Source organism: Euprymna scolopes, chromosome 8 (genome assembly GCF_053919585.1).
Source record: "Euprymna scolopes isolate OS-2025 chromosome 8, ASM5391958v1, whole genome shotgun sequence".
Classification (NCBI taxonomy): Eukaryota; Metazoa; Mollusca; class Cephalopoda; order Sepiida; family Sepiolidae; genus Euprymna; species Euprymna scolopes.
Genome location: NC_136489.1, coordinates 142,504,152 through 142,529,648, shown reverse-complemented (window position 1 = coordinate 142,529,648; position 25,497 = coordinate 142,504,152). Strand labels below are relative to the sequence as shown.

Below are 25,497 nucleotides of genomic sequence, written 5' to 3'. Positions count from 1 at the left end.
TAAAACTAGACTACACATGACCCGTTGGGTTAGTATGTTACATTAGCTATGGAAGTAATGTATGAGCGTGACACTTGTGACGTAAAGAAAATAGTTTTTAGAAACATTTCTATGAAAATATATTGAAATGAAAAAAGAATATAGATAGATTTCTATGAGTCGTTCTGTTTATAATTGTTTATTTTTGAAAAAAAAATTTACAGTTACTGAATTATAAGTGGTTGGCCATACTTATAGGTAAATGTGCACTGAACAGATACCATAATACTTAAAGTTAAATTCAAATTTTGGTATATTTTTTAATTTAAACGCAAAAAAACAATTGGGACGCTGAAAATGTACACAGTAAAACAATACATTTTATTGTTGCGTTGATTATTTAGTATAATATTGTATATATGAAATGGGTCGATAATTATACGTCTTATTTGTAATCATGTTTTGCTTTTGCTTCCCATATCTTGAAGTTTTTTATTCAATAAATTTAAAATTCACTTTTCTAAGAATGTCCATTTGTTTGAACAAAACCGGTTCAGCAATTTGTGTTTATTTGTTTACGCTGTTATGGGTTTATGTTTATGTATGCATGCGCAACCGGAAGTCGTAAACTGAATGTTGGGTTACAACACCTGTTACAAGGTCATTTGAATTTTATAATTATATAGATTTGATCAGGAATATTAACTATAGAAATTATGAAATGTAGAGCTCCAGTTTTATTATAATACTTATTTAAGTGATAAAAAATAATTGTTTTTTATTGCATATAAAATTTTTGAATCAAGTATAGAAAAAGGACCCAGCCTACTTCAAGCAAAAGACTAATCTGTCGACACTGGTTTAATCTTCACTTTGGCATGTTCAAGCAGATTTTTGCAAACAACAGTGAGTTTTTTTATACATTTACACACCTTCCTTAATGTTTGTATTGATATTTTTATTAAAAAATAAATATATAAATATTAATGAGTTATATTATTTGTTACCAAGATCGATTTTTTTATGGAGAGTTTGTTTATTTAGTTTTTAAAATTTAATAAAAGTATATAAACTAATATTTGAATTGATATTTTTATAAAAAAAAAAAAATAAAAATAAAGAAAAAGCAAATTATATTAGGTATTTGTGAAACCAAATAGAAAGTTATAATTAAAAAGTTGATTTTTAATGGTATTCAGGTCCGTTTTGAACGAATATCACATTTAAAATTGTAGTTATTTATGTGAATTTGCCTTCGTTTTCAAAAACAAATCAACCCAGTTTCGTTTTCGATTTTCCAAAATTTTATTTTAGAGGCAGGGGAAAAAATTGCCATTGGAAAGTACTGTCTGGTCAGGAAAACTTTGACTTGTTTTTTACTTGCAAACAATTAGTTGCAGGTGACAATTTTAAATGTGATATTCGTTCAAAACAAAACCGAATATCATTAAAAATATTTTTTTGTAACTCTTCATTTGGTTTGCTATACCACTAACATAATTATTTTTTTTTTGTTATTGTTTTTTATATCAATTTAAATTTTTGCTTAAATAATTTTATTAAAAAAATTTTGTAAATTTATAGACACATTCTCCATAAAAAATTTAATCTTATTCACGAATAATAATATAACTCGTTATTATTATTTTTTATTTATTTTTTTAATAACAATATCAATCCAAAGAGTAATTAAAGTTGTGTAAATATATAAAAAAGTGCGCTCTTGATCATGAAAATTTGTTTGAATGTGCTAAGGTGAACATTAAACCAGTGTAGACTGAGATCTGGCCTTTTCTTAGTGACGTCAGCTGTATTCCATACTTTGTTCAAATCAGCAAAGACAATTGTTACCTCCCCTTTGCAAAGTACAATGTTTTTCTCTTTAAAAATATTTACAGTTATGTTCTAAAAACTCTTTCAGTCTGCAAGAGTTTTTTTTTTTTTTTTTTTTTTTCACATGAAATTTATATGTGAAACTGATGCTCCACTCAATATCAATTATTATAGAATTTATTGCCGAGCAGTCGGCACCCCCCCCCCCCAAACAAGAAAGTTAAAATTAAATCTCACCTATTTGTTTGGATGGATTTACATGGTAGTCAAGACTAAAACTTTACTCATTTTTTTTTTCTCAAAAGGATAACTTAATTTTACTTAAAAATTAGGTAATTACAAAAAAATATCTGAAAATTTTTCATTTAAAATACTTAGTATTCCAAATGAATTTATAAAAATATTCAGCTTATATCTGCTGAATACTCAACCTTTGAGAATTTTGTTTGGTATTCTTTATTTTATAGGGTGGAACAATAAAATTGTTGCCATAGAAAAGACAACATGATTCCATTTCCGCTTGATGAAAACTGGTTTTCTTTTTTATTGCAGATCATCTACTAATTTGCCAGTTGTGTACAAATCCTAAGAGTGATAAGAGCCTTCTATCATGTCTGAAAGTGACACAATGTTCAATGAGCGAGATCAGAGATGTGCCGCTGTACAACTCATGCTCTCTACCGATGCAAGTTATAACAACAGGACCATTACTAGCACCCTCAGATGGTTCAATGCTTGAGAGCACAGCTCAATGAAGTTTCCAACCACAGTTATAGTCTTTGGTGTGGTTTCAAGTGAGAGCAACATCATACCACCTCACATCTTTGAAGTCTGCAACATCAAAATGTACCTGGATGTGCTGAAGAGTTGTGATCTCCTGGTGCAATCAGGTAGTTGCTGGTAGATCCTTGGTGTGGCAGCAGGACTCGGTGCCTGCCCATAAGTCCAGTTCTGTTCTGTCAGAAACAACAGTCAAGAGATGATATGGTGGTTTTAAACAGTTGTACAGATGTAACTGATGCTGAAAGCCTAGGTTGTTCAAATTTGATAGTTGTCTTGGAAAATATATCCACAAACTTGTTTTGGCTGATGCGTGAGGAGTTGAAGATATCAAAAGACAGAGTATTCACCATTTTGCATGAATATTTGAGAATAAAAAAAACTGTGTTCAAAGTAAGTGCCTTGTTTGCAATTTTTTCAATGTATGTGATAATGGATAAAACCTGGATCCACCAATTCACTCCAGAGATAAATCAGCAGTCAGCTGAGTGGACAGCAGCAGGTAAAAGTCATCCAAAGTGACAGAATATGCAAACATCAGCAGTAAGGGTTTGGTCTCTATATTTTGGGATGTGCAAAGTATCGCATTTAAATTTTCTGCAAATAAGTAGTTTTCCAGATATTAAGCAATATCATTTCTTATGTTATCACTGGTGGCCATCTTGGTATGCACGAGCGTGCAAACATAACCCCGAGAAACTATGCGCAAACGCATGTACCAAGATGGCCACCAGCAATAACATAAGGAATGGCATTGTTTAATATCCGGAAAGCTACTTATTTGTGGAAAATTTAAATGTGATATTCGTTTTCAGCATACTCGAAAACCTTAAAAGTTGGCCATTTTAAAGTGGAAACAAGGTAAAAATTTATAAAATGCATCACAATTAAATTTTTTATCGAACTGCCTAATTATTATTATTTAGATATCTTTAGTTTTAAAAAAAACGGGTTTGTTTTACAGATTTGAAAAAATGGTCTTGACAATGAGTTAAAAATAAATTCAAGTTTCACGATATACTTTATTTAATTGTTAGGTGAAAGTACAGAATAGTTAAAAAGAACACCCTTCCTTACCATGTTAGGAATGGGTTTCTAAATAATGTTATTATTTCAGCATGGTAGCATAAGTGAACAAGTACCTTTTGTTATATATTTGCCTTTTTTTGTTGTTTTTTTTTTTTCTTACCATAAAAAAACAAACGCATGTACTTAGTACATTTTGTTGTTTTTTAACGTTTTTAGTACGTGTACTAAAAACGTTAAAAACAACAAAATAGTATTGTTTGGAAATCAAATTTGAAAAACTTGAAAAAAAATTTTAATTGACAAACTCAGAATAAGAAATGAAATTTTTTTTCTTCTTTGGTTTTGAAAGCAGAAAAAAACAGTTTTCTCTTTTTTAAAGAATACAAACTTGTTAATACACTGACAGCGATGGTTAGCGCATAGCTAACCATCGCTGTCATTGTTTCCCTTTAAGCGGATTTGAATTTCTATAAAGGATAACATTTTAAAGAAATTTCCGCACAATTAATAATTATCAAATATTTACATATTATACATGAACATATTTCTGGAACTATCATCTATATGAAAATGGATGATATATGCTGATTTATCTTATCAATTTTGAAATATTCTTTGTCAACTTTGCTTGGTCGTAACTTTGCTTCCTGTGGACGTAAAAAAATAAATCAAAGTCCAATATAGATGGACTTCTATACTTATAGCCTGTAAAATTTCAGCCATATCCAATCAAATTTAACCCCGCGCATATGTATCCAAACGTAACGTATAAAATGTAAACATTGAAAAAAAAGTTTCCCTTTTTGCTTGTCGTCATTTTTTACCGTTTTTTTTTTTTTTTTTTTTTTTTTTTTTTCATTTTTAATTTGGAGCATAAAAACATTGAACGCATAAAAGTAGTAATATACATGAAAAAAATACACTTATATGGTAAATTTCATTACTTAATCTTTGTCAAAACACAAGATTAAGTAAATTTATCATATAAGTGTATGGAATCAGAATATACAACTGAAAATCCCCAAAAGTGTATGGTTTCCAAATAATCTGCAATAAATGTGCGTAAATATGCTGCAATTCCTTAAAAATGCCATGTATCCATAAACAGAAAAGAAGTTGGAGAACTCAAAGTTGAATTGTAATGTGCTTTATGTACAAAAAACTTGAATCTAAACATAGGACCATTTAAAAATGAATATATTGCAATATTTTTTGGTATTATTGTAGATTAACACCTTCTGTTTAACCCCACCCAACCCCTTCTGACCACCCCTCCAAAATGTGATTCTACCTTTTTAGGCAATTATGTATGAAATGCCATGAAAAACTTTAACGAAAGATAAAAAAATTATTTTAAAATTTAATGTAAAATAATTCCCCATTACAGGTCACTCTAGCATTTTAGGGCAGTTAACTTTTTTTTCTATGGGAGATAAATCCTGTATGCTTTTTGTTTTGTTAAGACAATTATGTGTGGTTTTAAGAGGATTTCTATGTAATGAGAATATGGGGAGGGTTGCCATTCAGACTTTGAATTAATTGTAGGGCTAATGAAAATTATGTGTGAACATACTGAAGACTTAACACAAACAAAAACAACAAAAAATATTAGAGGGGGGGTCGGTTAGTTTCACAAAAATTTAATGTAAAATAATTCATCATTTCCAGGCCATTCTAACATTTTAGGACAGTTAATTTTTATGGTAGATAAATCATGTGCATTTTCTTTAAGGAAGGATCTATTTATTGTCTGTTTGTTTTAGACGCTTCTATGTGGCTTACAGAGGTATTTTGTTGGGTGGGGGTTTGCCACTCGAACTTAGTGTTATTGTTAGGGTTAAAGAGTGTTTTAGGAGGAGACTTGCCACTCATAACTGGGGTTAGAGGTGAGGTTAAGAGAGCTTTTTTTTTTTCAAAGAGAGCGTTCATCACTCATATTTATTGTTAGTGGTTCATAATTATTGGCTTTTGAAGATGTTATGGATTAAATTTGGAATATCACATTACTATTAAAGATGTAAACTTATGTCCAAAAAAAATGTGTAACAAATAAAAGTTATGCAAAGAATTAAGCAAGATAAGTTACTTTTCTACCTAACTGAATAAGTTTTTACTGTTTTTATTTAATGTAAAATATTTATTCGATTCGAAAAGTAGGTAATATTCAGCGCTACTCGAAAAGAAAATATGGCCGCAATTTCTATTTACATTTTTCAAGTCTTGATAATCAATTCAATATCAGAAATAAAGCAAAATGGTGAATGAAATCCACCCAATAAATGTCATGGTAACATTTATTGGGCAGATTTCATTCACCATTTTGTTTCATTTCTTATTTTGAAATCTTTGAGACTTCAAAAATGTGGAGACATTGCGACCACTTTTCTTGTTATTCGCTCGCTCAACACTACTTGTTTTTCGAACCGAATACAAATTTTACATTAAAAAATAAATAAATAAAATAAATAAATAAAAAGTATCCAGTTAGATAGAAAAGTAACTTATCTTGCCTTTGATAAAATTTGTTTTTGACAATTTTTTCGTACCTCTGTGGATTGGAATATGAACCGTTACTTCATTTTTGTTGTCTTAACTGCAAAATGCCGTTTCCATTTCAAATAAATATCTTACAGAAAGTATATATATATATATATATTGTGTGTGTGTGTATTCGACAGGTAAATAAGTCAGCAAAAGTTATATTTAGTTTTAATTTAATTATAAAATCTCGAAGAAAATTCCATCAATTTTTTTATTTCTATTTTCGAGGTTGAAGGTGTTTATTCCATAGGCCGTTTATACTACGCTGGAGCAGGTCGTAAAAATACCTTTCGCTTAATAAGTAGAAAAAAAAATAACTTAATAAAAAGCTTCCTAATTGTAGTTTGATGTGTTTTCTAACTGCTTTTAAAATTTCAAGAATATTAATGTAGATTTTGAGGGTTTGTATTACTATACACATAGATTCGAAAAAGTTGTCAAAAAAACAAATATATAACAAATAAATGTTATCAAAAGCAAGATAAGTTACTACATATTTTCAAGTTTTTCTTAATTCGTTCTTGAATAAAAATTAAAGAACGCGTGTTATTTACACTGTGCTAAATGCTACAGCTGCTGCTGCTACTAATATTAACTTCATTTGTCCAAATTCGAGAAATAGAAACGTTTTTTGGGGGGTAGGTCCTTTTAAATTATTATCAATTACCACGGTTCTACTCAACATAGAATAATACTTTTAATTGATAAAGATAGTAAAAAGATTGATTTACTTATGAGTGGGTGTCCGAAGAAATGTTTTTTCAAAATGTTCGATACTCGTCATATTAAAGTCTTATTTTTAACACACAAAAGAAATGGTCAAAAATATTTCGGACATTTGACAGTATTAAGATTAAAACTTCTTCTGATTGGTTCCCAAATTTCATGACAAAATTCTTCATACAATCACGGTACGGGCCTTTAGAAAACAAGAAACAGCGAGGGTCATTACAAAACCTTACCGAAAACGCCATTTTATGACGTTCACATTTTTATCACTTTATTCGCTTGAAACTCTTAAAATATATAATGTACATTCATATTTATTAATTCATTTGAAAGTATATTCATTTCCAAACAAAACGGTAGTAATTTGAAGACTTGAAGTGCTTTGGTTAAAAAAATATGGCTTGAAATCTGATTATCCAAAGCGTTTTTTCTATCTGTGTGTATTGAAAAGCAAAATAAATTAACATCATTGGAATGCTTATTCTATTCTCTTTTCATCAATGTAATTCTTTTAAAAATTGACCAACAAATAAAAAACATATGACTTGTTAAAGCACATTACGTATATAATATTGCCGATGTCCATGAAAATACAGCATATGCTTGTAATGCTACATATATTTTAGTTAAGAAAAGCTAAGTTTTCTGTATTGGATAGATTTATTTCTTGCAATAATTGTATCTTTACATCTTGCTGAATAAACATCCTTTCTCTACCATGTCTGTCTTTTGAACTTGCCAACTCTGCTTTTTTCTTTTTTGTTTGTTTTTATATATATTTTTATAATTTTAGATAAATATCGATAATGTGTGTGTGTGTGTGTGTGTGTATATATATATATATAATATAATGCAGAATGAAAAGCTTTTTTATCAAATGATTTTTTTCTTCTAGTGGGAATCTCGAGTAGCCGCAGTTTACTACTGTCACAATCTACAAAGCTTTTATGCAAGCCTCAACTATGTCTGCCAACAACTTTGAGTAAGAAAGCTTTAACACTCAGTCCAGCCACTTTCACCTGGGATTATTTTCGTGCCAGACGAGGACCGTTCACACCAGGTAAGGAAACTTATTACTTTTATCTGTACAAATTTTTTTTCTGTAAAATTCTTCAATTCTAAATCATTTTACATATTTCTTATTAAACTTTCTTTATTAGGAAATCTGTTAATTTTCCCTATTCATATTAGTATGTATAATAAACAAGTTGGTTGCTTAAATTTACTCATATTTTCACTTCTCCGTACATTCTCGACTGGTAATTAAGTATTGGAAAAATATAATTTGAAAGTACCATATTCCTTGCATGTTACTCTATATTGTGTATTCACAGCAGTTGCTGTTACGAAATGTTGATTTTCTTATTAGACTTATTGGTATTGCTCATATTTTCATTTTCTATGTTATCATTATTGTAAATTACTCGATTCGATTCTATTTTCAGTTTATTCAAATTTTTAAAATTTGGCTGTTCTGATAAAACGTCATGACATTCTTAGAAATTAAAATGGGTTAAATTAAATAAAGTAATTTAAAATTTTGGTCAATTTTTATGTTGCAAACGAGTTGATTTGCAAATCTTAGTTAAGAGGGTTATTTTTTTTTTTTTTACTTAATGCTTTTTTAAAAAGATTATTTAATTTTTTATAATTACTTTTCAAACTGAAAATCCCTTCATAGCAGTTTACGCAAGGAATAAAAAAAAAAAATGCATCCATTCTTAAGATGTGTTCATTTAATCAGTCCGTTTGAGAAGATTATTTCAAACTGCTCAAGTATTATTTCAACCTTTTAATGTAAATTATCAAATGAAATGAATTACAATTCGACATTTTAATAAATGAAATAGTAAAATAATTTTAATAAATGAAATAGTAAAATAATTTTAATAAATGAAATAGTAAAATAATTTTAATAAATGAAATAATAAAATAATTTTAATAATAAAATTACTATATTTCTTTTATTTTCTGCTGAAGAGAATTTTTATCTGTTCCTTCACTATTGTTTTTATTTTGTTAATGCAAAAATAAAATTTATTTTCAAAAACTCATTTAATATTTATAATTTGATAATAAACATTATTGCTTTCCTTTTTTTGGGGGGAAGGAGGTCTTATAAAAGTTTGACTCAACTGTTATGATAAAAAGTATGTAATCTAGAATATAAAGTATTTTTAAATTTTTTTATTTTTTAGCTGAGAAAAAAGGAAACCACATGATGTTAGCATCGACACATTGGAAATTGGAACGTGTTGTTGCTATCAGTCTGTTGGGCATCATACCTGGTGCTCTTTTAGTACCTGGACCAACGATGGATTTTCTCCTATCTACTTCATTTTTGTTGCATAGTCATTGGTAAGTTCACTTTATAGCTGTGCATGTTTATACAGTTAAGCCAGCATTTGTTAATTTAATCCAAAATGATTTCATAGATTTAATCACTTTGTCTAAAACTTTAACCAACTTGTATAAGGTTGTAGCAAAATGTAGTAGGCAAAAATCAGGAACAAAGCTAGGAAATAGTCAGGTTTGCCCTGCACCGCTCACCTCTAGGAGAGAGGGATTTCTTGGCTGTAATGACCGTAGAGAAAGAAGGAGACAGAAAAAAAGAAAAAGGCAGAAGAAAACTTGCTTCTCGCAGATTTGTAGTTCGTCCAACCGCCAGAACCACCTATGCACAATCTACAAAACACCCCTGACTGTTTCCCAGCGTTCTGCCCTTATAGCGGCTGAGAATTATATATTTGCATAATCGCACGAGAACACGTGATTCATGGGGTCAACCCCAATAAAAACCCGTGGGCGCCATCTTGGAACTCTCTTCCGCTCGGCCCGCAACACAACAACAGACGTATCCGAGGTAAGCTCTTTCTTTCTCCCCATTTCGGTTATTGCCAATTCTGCTACAAAGGTGTACCAAAATAATCTGACATATTTGTTAGTAAAACAAATAAAAAAACAATTAAAGAAAATATTTTTTAAAATATGTAGAATGCCATTTCACACAGTCTTAAATTGGCCAAATATTTCCCATCACATTGTAGACATTTACGGAAGTTTTCAATAATTCGATGAATCATTTTGAGTGGAATACCAGCAATTTCAGAACAAATATCTCATTTTAATTCCTCAAGAGATTAAGGGCAATGGCTAAATACTTTTGATTTCAAATATCTCCACAAGAAAAAAGTCAAAGGGGTTTAGATCAGGTGAGATTCAGGAACTTTCTTGAAAAAAACTACATAAATACAGATATAAATAAATTTTGACCTAATTAAAATAAAATGGCATTCTATGTTTGTTATATCCTTACTTTAAATAAGAATACAGCAAGAAACACGGGGTTATGAGTGAAATACAAAGGGGTTTATTTACAAGGGAAAACAAATGACATAAGAGTTACTCGACCTCTTTTCTTATTCTCTTCCTGTCTTTTTCCTTCTCTCTCAGTCAGTGAGAGGGTCAATATATCTATAGTTCATTTCATCTATGAAGGGATGTTAGGTTATTCCATTCAATCACCTTCCTCCCAAGCTAAATTCTTCCATAGAATTTTGCTTCTACCATTTTTTCCTTTTTAAACTTTGTCCAAAAACTTTGGTCCTTTTCCTTTCACTTCTCCTCACCATTTGTGTTTGCCGATTTTTTACTTTTGGAAAGTGACTGAATTTCTGAGTTACTGGTACTTTCTTGTTTGGAGGTTGCATATGGAAAGTGTCATATAGCACTTCCATTGGTAACTCCTGGTTTCTGACTGTTTCTATGTATCTGGGTCTCAGTTGGTTAATGTTTTTTGTGGAAAAAAGTCTGCCCTTTTATAATGTAAACTATTCTCCCAATTCTTCTTGAGATTATGCCTTCTTCCTAAAAACTCTTCTCTGCTCGATAATTTTTTAAGAAAACTTTATCCCCGTCATTGTAAGTCTTGTACCTTACATTATCCTTGATACTTTTTTTTACTTTTTTTCTTGAGATTAACTGGTCGAACACCGAACGTACCTTCCTGGCAAACATAATTTCAGCTAGGGATAATTTAGTATTTGGATTTGGTGTTATATATTGCTAAGAATTTTTGAATGCTTTTTTCTTCCGTGTCGATTTTATTCTTTTTTAAAGCTTGTTTAAAAGTATCGACAAATCTTTCCACTTGTCCGTTTGATCGAGGGTTAAAAGTTGGTGTTGTAATGTGTTCAATGGCCAGTGCCTCACAGTAGTGCTTGAATTCTTGACCTGTGAACATAGTGCCACTATCACTAACAATTGTTTTCGGAACTCTGAACCAACTAAATACCTCGTCTAGCGCTTTTATTGTGTTTGCCGCTGTAAGGTGTTTGTATTTAAAAATTTCTGGCCATTTTGTCATGCTATCTACGATTACTAGGTAATAATATCCCTTCAGAGTTCCTGCGTAATCAATATGGATGCGTGTCCAGGATACATCTGTTTTAGGCCAAGGTTGCGTCCATATGGGGGGAGATCTTGCGGCTAGTTGGCAACCTTTACATAATTTCACCATTTTCTCAATGTCCTGATCCATTCCCAGCCAGTATGTGAATCCTCTCATTAGAGCCTTCATTCAGGAGATTCCAGGATGTCCCATGTGGAATTCTTTTAGAATTTTCTTTTGTAATACTTGCGGTATTACTACTCTATCTGCGTACATCAGAGTTTCATCACACATAGAAAATGGAAACACTTTTAATCTTTTTCTATTTTCGTCTTGTCCCACTTGTTTTTTTATCTTATTAATATATTTATCTGTTTTCACTGCTTTCTTTATTTCCTCAAGTGTAACAGGAAGTTCCTTAACAGTATTTATTAATATATCTGTTAGTTCATTATCTTCTTTTAGTGCTGCTATAACAGTTTCGTTAAATTCAATTTTACTGGGGATCAATCTCGAAGAGAGGGATTTCTTGGCTTTTTTCCTTCTCATTCTCACATTTTTTGTCCATTGCCATTTTTTATTCTTCAATAATTCATTTAATGGTGCACTTAGTTCATGCATATTTGGGATATAAGAATTATAGTAGTTTGCTAGACCCGAGAATGACTGTAACTTCACTACATTGTCTGGTCTAGGCATGTCTCTAATTGCTTCTGCCCTATTTGGGGTAGATCTTCTACCTTTCCAATCAATTATTTGTCCCAAATATTCAATCTTGTCCATACCAAAATTACATTTTTCGAGAGCCACTTTAAATCCGTAGTCTTCTATTTTCTCGAATATCTTCCGAATATGGTTTTTATGTTCAACATTTTTGCTTATCAAAATGTCGTCTAAATAAGCCATTGCAAAATCCAAGCCTGCTAGCATGGCATCCATAATTTGTTGAAATAAATTTGGTGCTACTTTCAACCCAAACGGCAATCGTTTTAGGAAAAATAATCCTTTTGTGGACATTGACCTGTAAATATGCTTCTGATAAATCAATTTTTATGAAAATTTTTCCTCCATTTAACTTAGAAAATATTTCTTATGGGGTAGGAAGTGGATAGTTATGATTCTTTAAGGAATCATTCAGTCCCGTCGAAAAATCTCCACATACTCTGATTTTTTTTTTCTTTTTCACATAAACTCTGGATGATGCCCATTCAGAGTAGTTCACTTTTTTTATTACTCAGATTTCTTCGAGCCTTTAATTCTTTCTCAATTGTTTCTAATGTCGAATACGGAACCTTCCTTTTGGGTTTATACACTGGTTTCGCTTCATCTTTCAGTTCATATTTCACTTCCGTTTTAGTGCAGCAACCCAGCCCTTCAGAAAATACATTTTTAAAATCCTTCTTCAAATCTTCAACAAATCTTCCTGGCAGTTTGGGACTTTCAGATCCTGTCACATTTACTCTTTTGCAAAATGAGTTTATTGGTTTCTCCCATAAATTGAAAAGTATCATCAAATCTATACTGAATAGATTAGAATTTTTTCCAGGTATCACATACATTTTAGTTTTCAACGTCTTTTCATGCAGGGTCACATTAGTATAAAATTCACCCTTAAATTTTAATCTATTTCCAGACATTCCTCTAGCAATTTTCTTTGTGTTTTGCAGCTTTGGAGAACCAATTTTCTTTCATGTTGTTTCATCAATTAATGATATGTCACTTCCAGTATCCAAAAGACAGTTTACTTTCTGGCCATTCAATCTAACTTCAATATATTTCCTTTTTTTACCATACATGGACTCTTTTTTAGAATCAATGGTCTTTATTTCAGGTTTACAATATTTCTCTTTTTTGCATACTGTTGCCTTGTGTTATTTACGCCCACACTTATAGCATATTTTGCTTTTGAAGTAGCACTCTTTTGTGAAGTGATTCTTTTCTCCACACGTCTTACAGTATTTTTTTTTACGTAGTGGTCACCTTGCTTTACACTTTGTATTTTGTCAACATTTTTCTCTTCGATACTAGTATTATCCTGTTTTAAATTTAACAGTTTCTGGCATTCCTCAGTAACTTTCTGTAAGGTTATTTCTATGCCTTGGTTCATAATGGATAATATCCTAGAACGTAAAATAGTAAAATAATTTTTTCTCTATCCGAACAAGCCTGACATCGTGTGGAAAAAATATTTTTGTATCTACGATAATATGCTGGAAACGTTAAGCCATTAGTTGGTTCATATAAAAATTCTGTCAGCAAATTTGCAATTCCTTCCGGAGTGAACCAACAATCCTTTTTTTCTTCTTGTTTCATTAATATTGTTTTTAATACTTCATTTTGTTTTAACTGTTCTTTTTGTAAAAATCCATCTAGCTTTGTTGAGCTGCCAGTGCTAATTGAATCGTTTTTGTAAACTCTGCTAATTGTTCCATGTTGAAGAATTTTTTTTTCAAACACAGTAATAAAATAGAAGGGTAACAGTACCTGCACAAAGCATTAAATAAATTCACTGAATAGTTTTTTTGTTTTTTTTTATCACAAAAAAATATTCTTTTATAGACTAGGTTTTTGGAGAGGGTTACACACACGAAATTGATACCGACATACAAGTGTTCCTTCCGCCATATTTTTTTTTCTTATGAAACAAAAGAAATTGGAAAGGGACAACTTTCAACAATTTTTCTTTTCAATGCTTCGTAAAATGTCAATTTCTCTTTTTTTTTTTTTTCAGTAGGACCGTACCAGACTGAATTTAAAAAAAATATAACTTACTTTTTGTGTGTGTCTTAGTTTTTTTTTTTTTTTTTCTTCTTCAGTAGTTGAATTTTTCCGTGCAGTATTTTTTCTCTTCGTTTTCCAATATGTTTTTGGCTTAAAGTTTCCTTTTTGTGAATTTGAATCCTGTCACCCATTTGTTATATCCTTACTTTAAATAAGAATACAGAAAGAAACACGGGGTTATGGGTGAAAGACAAAGGGGTTTTTTTACAAGGGAATATATGTGACATAAGAGTTACTTGACATTTTTTCTTATTCACTTCCTGTCTTTTTTCTTCTGCCTCAGTCATGTGAGAGGGTTAATATATCTATAGTTCATTTCATCTATGAAGGGATGTTAGGTTATTCCATTACATATGTACATTTAAAAAATATAAAAATATTTATTTAATTGTTATTTAATTTTCTTTTGACCTACAAATATGTTAGATCATTTTGAGACACCCTGTATGTATAGTAAATTAAAAAAAACAAAAAAAAAACAGCTATTTTCTTTTTAACAGCATTGTCTTTTACAAAATGTTTATTTACTGTATATTCTTACTTAGTTAGAATTTAGAAAAGAATGATTGTATTAATTGCATAAAAATTTTCAAAAGATAACATAAAATAGTGTAGAGAATTTATTTTACAGACCTTTTTTGCAAAATGGAAACACTTTTTTCTGCTTTTGTTTTTCGTTTTTTTCTTCATCTCTTGTTCAAAGTAAGAAGAAAAAAATTGTGTCAATTGTAATAATTCCACTAAATAAGACAACATAAAGATAAAGACTGCATTTTAAGTTTATGTAAAAAAAAAAAAAAATGAACTATAATAAAAAATTTTTTTTAATTTTCATAAGAAAAAACATCAAAAGAACGCAATGATTAATTTACTTCAAACTCTGAAACTCTTTTCCTGGTTTCTGCTGTTTAGGTATTCTTCATCCCTCAAAATATGAGGGCTAAAGTGTTAAAACAAAAAACTTGCGGAGAAGACTCTGTTTTACGGTTGTTTTTATAATGGAACAGAAATTGCCAAAAGATAAGCGCCTCCCCCTTCTTTTTTTCTTTAAGTCATCAGTAGGAAAAACCACTGATTTTTAACTTGATTTACTCGCAATGAGAGCACTGTAAAATCTTTTTTCTCTAAGGGTTAAGTATTCATCAACTTTTTCATGGACTTTTTACATAGTTAGGCTGTTTTATACATAAATAAACTTTGCTCACAAATGAAAACTGAAAAGTTTCAGTGCAAACATAACTAATCATGGGCCTGAAAGTTTCGAAACAGCGCCTATGTGACGGAATAAGAAAACTCTCATATTAAATATGCTATGAAAAGTTCTATGACGTTTTTATCATAAATTTTTAACAGCAATAATCTCACTTCAAACAAACATTAAAAATGTAAGAGAATAGTAATGAAAGAATCGAAAATCTAAGGTATGTTTTAATGATGCGATTCTGATTCCCCCCAAAATACACGATTCTTACGATTAATGATTCTGATTAATTGTCCCACCACTACTTCTACTATTTCTAGTTATTAGTAGTGTGTTCAAGTATAGATGTTATCTACTAAAGTTTTTCTAAATTGGAATCCGGTACAGGTATTAGTAATGGCAATGTTTTCCCCAACAATGTCGTGGTATGTTTTTTCCTTCACTGTTGCAGACAATCTCCCAATGCATATTTATATTCATATATATATATATATATATATATATTCATATACCATATATATATAAATATATATATATAAATTCATATACCAGGTTTGTGCTATCCAACAACTCAGTCAAGCGAGAGGAGTTATTAGTTTTGAGTTATTTATTTATTGTAGAAAATAATTATTTTTTTTGTGTGTTTTTATTTGTTGTTTTTTTGGAGTCATATGTATATATATATATGGTCACCTTGAATCCTCAGTGTGGGCAATTGAAAATACAATTGCAAATTACGTAGGACTTCTGTCCAGTCATGCCGATGGAACGAAAGCATGCTATCCCTATGGCTTAAATAAAAGGCTCTGTTTGAAATTCTGTACACATTCTAGAGTTTAGCAGGAAGGTTGAAGATTACATTGACCAATATGTTGTGAAAATGACATGCAAAATAAAAACGGTACGAAGAATCCAAAAACACATCGTAAATAATCTGTTTCTATATTTATTTTACTAAGTAAACTTGTTGAATTCAGCAATTGTGAAAATGTACAAACAAAAGTCAATCTTAGTAAAGTGTTTGAATTATGCGTCTCATCTTAATATTGTCACCTATGTTTGCATATGTAAAAGTATGAAGTTGACGAAGTTCCTGCAAGTTTTAACTTTTAAATTCAAATGAACCTATTTCAGCTCAACAAAAATTGATTGAAATAATCACCATCAGAATGAACATACTTTGCCAACGCAAAACAATTGTATTTATGTAACATAAAAATCTTGCGTTCTGATGGCATTTTTGATAACACTTAGGTTTTTTAAGCATTTCTCATACAGAAAATTGTCGAGAAGCTTGAAAAATAGGTAGTCAATAGGTGAAAAGGCTAAAGAGTACGGCGGATGAGGGAGTTTTGTAGCCCAATTCATTCAACTTCTGCAGGGTTGGTTTAGCAATATGCAGTTGGGCATTGTCGTGGAAGAGAATTGGGCTTTTTCTGTTAACTAATGCTGGGTGTTTTTGTCACAGTTTCTGATGCATTTTACCAATTTGTTGACAGTACTTCTACGCCATAATGGTTTGGCCTGCATTCAAAAAAACTGTAATGGATGAAACCAGTCGTAGACCACTAAGCAGTCAGCAGAACCTTTTGGTGCAACTCTGGTTTCAGGAAGTGTCGTACAAACCACTGAGCTGAGCATCGCCAATTTTCGTAAAGGGCCCAATTTTCATCACAAGTCACAACCCGTTCGAAAAATGGATCATTCTTGTTATGTAAAATGGAAAATGACACTTCATAACGTTTCTTTTAATTGTCGTTCAATTCGTGAGGTACTCATTTATCCTGGCTTCTGGGTTTGACCTTTACTCCTGATCTGAAATGGAACACGTACATCAAGTCTGTTGCCAAGGTCGCTGGAAAGATGGTGGGATCCTTCTACCGCTCCAAAAGATATCTCACTACTGATGCAATTCTCTATCTATATAAAAGCCAAGTACGTCCAAGGATGGAGTACTGCTGCCATATCTTGGCAGGAGCTGCTAAAAACAGCCTATCCTGCCTTGACAGAGTACAAAATAGACTTCGTGGCTTAGTGGGGGATGCCCTTTTCTCTACCTTGCAACCTCTCTCCCACAGAAGAGACGTTGCGAGCCTTTCCTTGTTTTATCGTTATTTCCATGGCAGGTGCTCGTCTGAACTCCAATCTCTGATCCCCCCCCCTCGCCAATCTTTCACGAAAAACACCCGTCTAGTCGAATCCACTGTGAAAAATTTCCCCCACTCTTTATCTGTGCCTAAATCAAAATGTGGATTCCATGAACAAAGCTTCTTTCTTAGAACTGCACGCCTGTGGAACTCAGGTCGGAAGCAGGCAGACGGAACAGACTACAGCGTTAACAAATTCCTAATGAACCGCCCCCTTAAGTAAACACTTCATCAAATCTCCACACTAACGTAATGTACTTGCAATAACCCTTATCCCTGAGTGGCTTCCGGGCCTTGATAAGTGGTGACCACTGTGTAAAAAAAAAAAATAAATAAATAAAAAAAAAAGCCTGTTTTCAAGTGGTTGCAAATCAGCATATGCATTACATCTAATTCGAAAGCAAGTTCTGAAACAGTTGTGCATAGATTGACTACAACTAAGGCTTTTGATTGATCATTGTCGATATCCAGTGGCCAACCACTATGCTCATCATTTTTAAGACTCTCATTGCTGCCACAAAATTTCTTAAACCACCATTGTGCTGTGTGTTCAGTAGTGGTTCCTGGACCAAACATATCATTGATATCGCAAGCTGTTTCAGCAGCTTTTCACCTTAGCTTGAGTTGAAATAAGAAAATTGTACAAATTTGCTTTTTTCATTTTATATTATTGAAAAAAAGACATAATTATTTTAAAACAATTCTAATTTAAACAATGACCAAGTTCTCTCTGATTCTCTCTCTTTTGATCTTGAGCACGTGGTACAATGGGGAAAGGAGTAGCTGGTTACTTTTAATGCATCTAAAACCAAGCTTCTATCTTTACATCATCACCATTCTGATCCCCATCTGGCATCAATCGAAATGAATGGCTCTCGTCTTGAGGAGGCCTCAAGTTTTGACAAGCTTCTGGGCTTGACCTTTACTCCTGATCTGAAATGGAACACGTACATCTGTTGCCAAGGCCACTGGAAAAATGGTGGGATCCTTCTATCGATCCAGTAGATATCTCACTGCTGATGCAATTCTCTATCTATATAAGAGCCAGGTATGTCCAAGGATGGAGTACTGTTGCCACATCTGGGCAGGAGCTGCTAGAAAGGACTTGTCCTGCCTTGAAAGAGTTCAAAATACACTTCGTAGCCTCATAGGAGATGTCCTTTTCTTTTCCCTGTAACCTCTATCTCACAGAAGAGATGTTGGGAGTTTGTCTCTGCTTTATCGTTATTTTCATGGAAAGTGTTCAACTGAGCTTCAATGTATGGTCCCCCCCTCGCCAAACTTTCACAAGAAACACTCGTCTAGCTGAAAACACTATCAATAATTCCCCCCCCCCCCGTCTCTTTATCTGTGCCTAAACCTAAACGTAGATTCCATAAACAAAGCTTCTTTCTTAGAACTGCACGCCTGTGGAATTCTTCCGTTTTCCTGCTTTCCAGCTGACTACAATCTGATTGTCTTCAAGTCCAATGTAAACAAGTTCTTGATGAGCCATTCCACTTAAGTAAACAAATTTACTGAATTTCCATTACTAACGATTATTATATTGTCCAATTGACTACTGTACATGCTTAACCTTTATCCTCGAGTGGTCTCTGGGCCTTGATAAGTGGTTATGCCTATGTGAAAAAAAAAATGATTAGATAAAGCAAAAACGCTCTTTAAAATGATATATAAAGTAAAGGTATCATAACAACTTATTTGAAATCAAAATAAAAAATTCTGTAAGAAATTTCATGTCAACCTAATAATTTGATACTCAAAATTTCATGTCAACCTAATAATTTGATACTCAAAATTTCATGTCAACCTAATAATTTGATACTCAAAATTTCATGTCAACCTAATAATTTGATACTCAAAATTTCATGTCAACCTAATAATTTGATACTCAAAATCAAGCACATTATAAACATTAGGCAATAATTATGAAACTTAAAACTTTTTGTTTCAAAATAAAATTGTGTAGAATTTATAATCTATACCCAATATTTATAAAATCTTGTAAAATTTAAGATGGTCCTAGTGTTGATTTCGGTTTCTTATACATAAATTACAATTCTGGTATTTTCTCCAAGTATTATAACAGATTAATTGGAAACCATTAATTTCTATAGATTTTTCACTTGCATATTCTGATTACTTATGCAAAAATTATGCAAAAATATATTTATATGGCAATTTTCATTGCTTAATCTTAACTTTTAACAAATATATAACATTCTTTTACTGAAAAAGTAATGTAGAAAAAAAAATGGTCTTAATGAGGAAGAAAATATCCAACCTTGTGGAACACAGAAATAGTGAAAACTTTATAGTCTGATTTAAAACCTTTCAAGACTCTTCTTTCGATCAATCTTCCGATATCATTATTGAGATATTTTAAGTAATTACAATTTTTTTCTTGTTTATTGCCTTTTGAGTAGATGGTTGTACAAAGAAACTCATTGAAATAGTTGTATAATCATTATCATCATATAAAACATAAAAAACAAACCAAAAACTTAAGCATGAAGTTGAAAAAAATGGAAATCCATCTAATTCTAATTATATATATATATACCTATGCTCCTTCAAAGAAATAACACATAAATAGCTCTATAAGAAAATGAGAATAGCATTAATCCAATTGATATTCGGTTATTTGATCATCTTGGAATTTTGTTTGTTTTAGCTTCTTATTGAGTACGTTTTTTGCTGATAGTAATTTCATTTAAATAATCCAACTAATTTGGTAATTTTTTTTTTTCATTTCCTATTTGCAGGGGTATTGATGCAGTTTTACAAGATTACATTGCAAAGTTTATACCATGGATTCAGAAAGTTTGGCTTGGAGTGAGCATCATAGCCATGTCTGGACTATTACACTTTAACTACAACGATATTGGAGTTTCTCGTGCTCTACTCTTGCTATGGAATATTCATTAGTTGCTGTCTTTTGTTTCTTTTATAAACAAGTTGTTGTAGCTAACTTGCTTATTATCCCTGTAATCTTAAGCTTTACACATTTGTCTGTGAATTAAAAACATTTACAAATAATGAAGTTCTGAAAATATGAATAACTTGGAAAATATTCTGTAGGAAATTTGCTGACATTTTCATATCTCGATTCTAGACTGAATATTCTTTTACTATAGAACTCTCCTTGCAACAAACACTAAAGGAATTCAAGAAAACCGAATAGATACAAAAACGAATGAAGTAAACATGGCCGGATGGAGAGTGTAAATGCGTGTTCAGTTTTTCAGATGAACAAATTGAACAATTCCTAATTTTTTAAGTGAAAAAAAATGAACTAATGTTTACTTGCAATCAGTACTTATTCAGAAAAAAAAACAACTGAAGACTAAAAAATCATCTTCTGTCTAATTTTTCAAATGAAACAGAAGATGATTTGGAAAAGTTTCTTGCAAGAATTTCTAAAATTTCAAGGAATATGTTTTTTTTTATCCTTTTTTAAATCCAACTTGGGGGGGGGGGACTGGCAAATTATAAATAAAAGTATCTAAGGGTGACATCAGATTTTCAGAATATACAGAGTTTTCTTTGTAAATGTAAATTTTCACATATTATGATCGTTCCCACATATACACACTCAATCTCAGGATGTGAAGAATCTACTCTGAAATAAAATTGTAATAATTTGTTTGATGCATTGTTTTTATTTTTTATGTACATATGTCAATCAATATAAATTTTCTTTTTCACAATGTAATCTTGTGTGATTAATGCTGACAAATTGAGTAAACAATGAGTTGTTAATTGAAATATTTGTTAACTAAAATAACATGATTTTCATCTTTAGGCTGTTGATAACTTATATTTATATTAGTACTGATTTCAAATGTTGAAAAAAAAAATGACTTAGATGCTATGAGCTAGACTTGAAACCAAAGCATTTAGTGTTCCAGCGTGTTCGCTACCATTTAAGCTAATCTGACAGATTGATGAAAAGGTTATAAACTAAAATCACTTTTAGCTATGACTAGTCTGGGTGTTTGGAGTCGTGTGTGTTGAGCAAAAAAAAAAAATGGTAGTAAGCAGGCAGGCTTAAACCCGTGACGCGAAGGAGGAAAAGAATGGGGGGGAAAATGTGACGTCTTTGCTGTTGCACCCATCGCAAAATTGGAAGTGAAGAACGTCAAAATTAAGGCTAGTCAATCAAAAAGAGTGGATGACTTGAAAATATCTGCGAAAAAAAGCGACCCCTCCTTGTAGAAAACTGCCCCTTTGAAGGTGAAGGAATTAATGTTTTTGGCCTATTTTTCAATATTTGTCGTCCGAAAATTCAAGGTTAAAAACGATACTGATTGCGTCACATTCTGACACGTCTGTCAAAAGTTTTAGACATACATACATACATACACACATTTAAACAGACAAGTGATATTTATATTATAGATTAGTAATGAAAATAATTCCATATAAAAAATAAATAAAAAAGAAAACAAAAACTGAAGTCAGACAAAGAGATGTCCTCATAAAGAAAGCAGCAACAAACAAAATCAGGAAACAATAATGCTTCCTGGTTTTTGTTGGTTGCTGCTTTCTGGTGTCAAATTTTTAATCTTTAGTCCAAACATACACATTTAAAATTTTTTTTGGTAAGGATTTTGTGATGTGCTTTAAACTCTTTGTAAGAATGAGTGCTTAAAGACACCCTCATAGTTCGCATTCTACATCTGTAGATCCCTGTCAAATATTAAAAATAAGCATAGTTGTGAAAAGTGTAACCATTCTTTAAACATTTTCTGTAGAATACAATAATAAAACAAAAAAATATAACCTCCTGCAAAAAAAAGATTGAATGGAAGATGCAATGTAATCAAAAAACACTGATAAACAGATGCAACAAAATCAAAAACCCAACATTTATTGAACACAAAATTCTGAAAAAAAAAAAACAGAATATCTAAACTGTTTTGTGTCAGCAATAACTGATGGTAGAATATGACAACTAAGAGAAAACCACAGTACACAAGCATTTGGGAATGGGGGTTAGTGATTGTCTAAAGATTGGCATGGTTATACAATTGATGCGGTTTGCTCATGTGAAGCCGACAACAAGAGGAAAATAATAGAAAGAACAGAATATCAACGCATAAATAAAAAGTGAAAGAAGCAAAAGAAATGACGAATGTTCAAAAACACTGCTACAGAGAAAGAAACAAAATGAACATGAATGATTGGACATGAAAAAAAAATCTAGAAGAGGGCTTTTTTTTTATCTTTATACACAAAGAAAAAAAGCATGTTGATGTTGGAGGTTTGGAAAACGTGCAAAAAACCCCTATCTGGCCGAGGCAGGAGGTATAACTATGCCATAGCATCTACATTGACTTTTGTTTTTAGATATGACTTTTAAAAATAAAGGAAAGAACTGAACTGGGCAGAAAAATAAGATGAAGAAAATCTATGATATACATGCTTTGGGGGGGGGGGGTATCAAGGGGCTGAGATGGTTAGGCACAAAACATGGTGCTATGTTTTTTTTTTTTTTGTTTGTTTTTTTAACTAATTTTTAATATGCTGGAAAGTACCTGTCCTTTATTTTTTAAAGTTAGCAAGAAACTTTGCAAAGTATGAGTAATCCAAAAAGAAGCTTTGCTTAACGTTTTAAGAGCAATCTGCCAATAAGGAAATATGCTGCATTGCAGGGTTTGTTTTACAATGGACTGAAATACGAAAAAGTGGTCAAAAACAAATGTTATTAAAGGCAAAACAAGTTGCTCTTCTACATAGCTGAATAAGTTTTTAGTTCTTTGGCTTATTTTAAAACGTTTATTCGGTTAAAACACATGTAATGTTAAGCATAACATGAGATTAAAAGAAATGGCCATGATGTGACTTACATTTTGAAATCTTGATAATAACTCAAAAAATCAAAAATCAAATAAAATATATAATAAACCTACCCAATAAATGCTGTCATGATAGGTATCCAATTTTTTTAAGAAAACACTTTCCCTTGCTATCCAGTTTTAGTGAGAGATGAGAATTTAAATAAATTCTGCTTATTTAATCTTCTCTTTCAATTAAACTAATTCGGCAAGGGTGAAAGAGGTGCTGCGAACAAGAGCAACACACAAACACAAAGTACAACTCAAAATTCTCCTTTTTTATTTCAATATTAGATGAAGTACCCGGCGTTGCCAGGTAGTATTTGATATATTTGAATATTCTGTCCTCATACATAAGTATCTTCTTTCTGACAAAAAAAATAATTGTCCAAAAATATCTAAGAATGTAAGTTTTCTTTTCCAAGCCTGTAAATAAATATTTTGATTCTGCTTGTCCTAAAATTATGCAGATATTCGCATTTATTAATACAAACACATGATTGCAAAAGTTTTTAAAAAATGGCTGCATTCTTTACTGATGTTGGTTTGCGACAAAGATAATTAAATCTAAAGTCTTGTAGAAATTAATTTATATGCGCATGCGGAGAAAGAAGTATAAACATGTCGTCCAGTAGAACATTTCGCATTTTCATATGCCGATGTGTGTGTATGTGTATATATATATTGAGTAAAATGATTCATAATTTTTAATTGAAAATCAGTTTCAAAACAAACAAACAAAATCAATAGTTTGTACGATCGTTTCGGAAACAATGTTTTATTGAAATAGACAAAATGTCTTGAAAGATAATTTGATAAAAAGATATTTTTAATATTTAAACAAAAACAAAGTCTCCTCAGCAAACAAAAATCTGGGGGGGGGTGTTTAAGGACACCAAAATAAACCAGCATTTTTGTATTTTGGTGTCTTCCGAAACAATCGTACAAACTATTGTTTTTTTCTGTTTTGTTTTTTTTCCTTTTGAAACTGATTTTTAATTAAAAAATTATGAATCATTTACTCAATATTAAAACAGCTCTAGGATATCTATACCTATCGATCTTATTATATATCTACATTACAACGAGCACTGTTTTTCTTTTAATAGTATTAATACATTTACTAATACATTAAAATAAACTCTGCTCTTTACACTCTAGGTCTACACTGCGTATCAAATTATTAACAAGTTTACATTTTTTTAAATATTTAAGGAACGAGTGAATAAAAATCCATGAAACATTGAGAAAGTGCTTACAATACTATTCAGCTACTCCAGTCAGAAAATAAAAGTATTTAAAGCAGTATTAGCAAAACTATGGCAGAAGATAGGAATATATGTTGATTTCAGTGTGTCAAGTTATTAACGAGGTTGAGAAAAAAAACAATATACCCATAACTTGTTTATTGAAATAATTTTCAAACATTTAAATGAACTAGGAAAAATGCTTAGCACACAATAACTACATAGCAATTTCTACATTGACATAATTAATAGGTTATATGCGATCCTTTTTTATGAATGACTTGTAAAAGATGTTGGTCCACAGAATTAGTCAAATTTGTGATTTCGTCAACAGTTATTCCTCGCGATACCTCTTGGAGAGCATCTTTGCTCTTAAATTAGTGTCCACTTGTATAGAGGCGGCACTTCATGATACTTCAAAGGTTCTCAGTTGGGTTCAAATCTGGTGAATTTGCAGGCCACTCCGTCTTCCAGAGCACCCCAGTTGTTGCAAACACTCTTTGCTTTTGTTTGCTGCATGCGAAGGAGCATTATCCTGCATAAAAATAACGGTTCTTCCAAACGTCAACTTTTACTTCTTCAGCCATGGTTCAAAGTGTTCCTTCAGAAAAGCTATGTAAGCATTTGACGTCACTTTAGTTGGCCATGGAGAGTCTCAGGTGTAAACCTTCTGAGACTCTCCATGGCCAACTAAAGTACCTCCAATAATCCCAGCCCAAATTATTATCCCACCACCACTTTAAACGCTGATGACGATGTCGTCCATCTAGGACCCATCCCTTGCTCCAGCCATCTGGGTCATCAAGAGTAACACGCACTTCATCCGTGAACAAAACTTTGGAAAAATCCCTCTTCATGTTGTCCTCTGCCTATTTCTATTGCTTTTGTATGTAATGTTGCTTTAATGGAGGCTTTGTCACAGGCTTAACAGACCTTGCCACTTCTTTCAGAAGTACTTTTTGAGACATTCTTCAATCCAGCTTGGTCAAAGACCTCTCGA

General features: G+C 31.4%; 1 protein-coding gene across 2 annotated transcripts in view; it reads left to right on the top strand.

Annotated features, from left to right (window-relative positions):
• Nucleotides 1–21,056, top strand: part of LOC145283802 (succinate dehydrogenase [ubiquinone] cytochrome b small subunit, mitochondrial-like) — a 53,403-nt gene extending 32,347 nt beyond the window's left edge. For both annotated transcript variants that reach the window (XM_080132880.1, XM_080132881.1), the window contains exons 2-4: nt 7,787–7,951; nt 9,090–9,249; nt 20,176–21,056. In XM_080132880.1, coding sequence (XP_079989006.1) covers nt 7,787–7,951; nt 9,090–9,249; nt 20,176–20,338 — 488 coding nt within the window. In that variant the 3' untranslated portion in view covers nt 20,339–21,056. The remainder of the gene's footprint in view (nt 1–7,786; nt 7,952–9,089; nt 9,250–20,175) is intronic.
• Nucleotides 21,057–25,497: the final 4,441 nt, after the last annotated feature.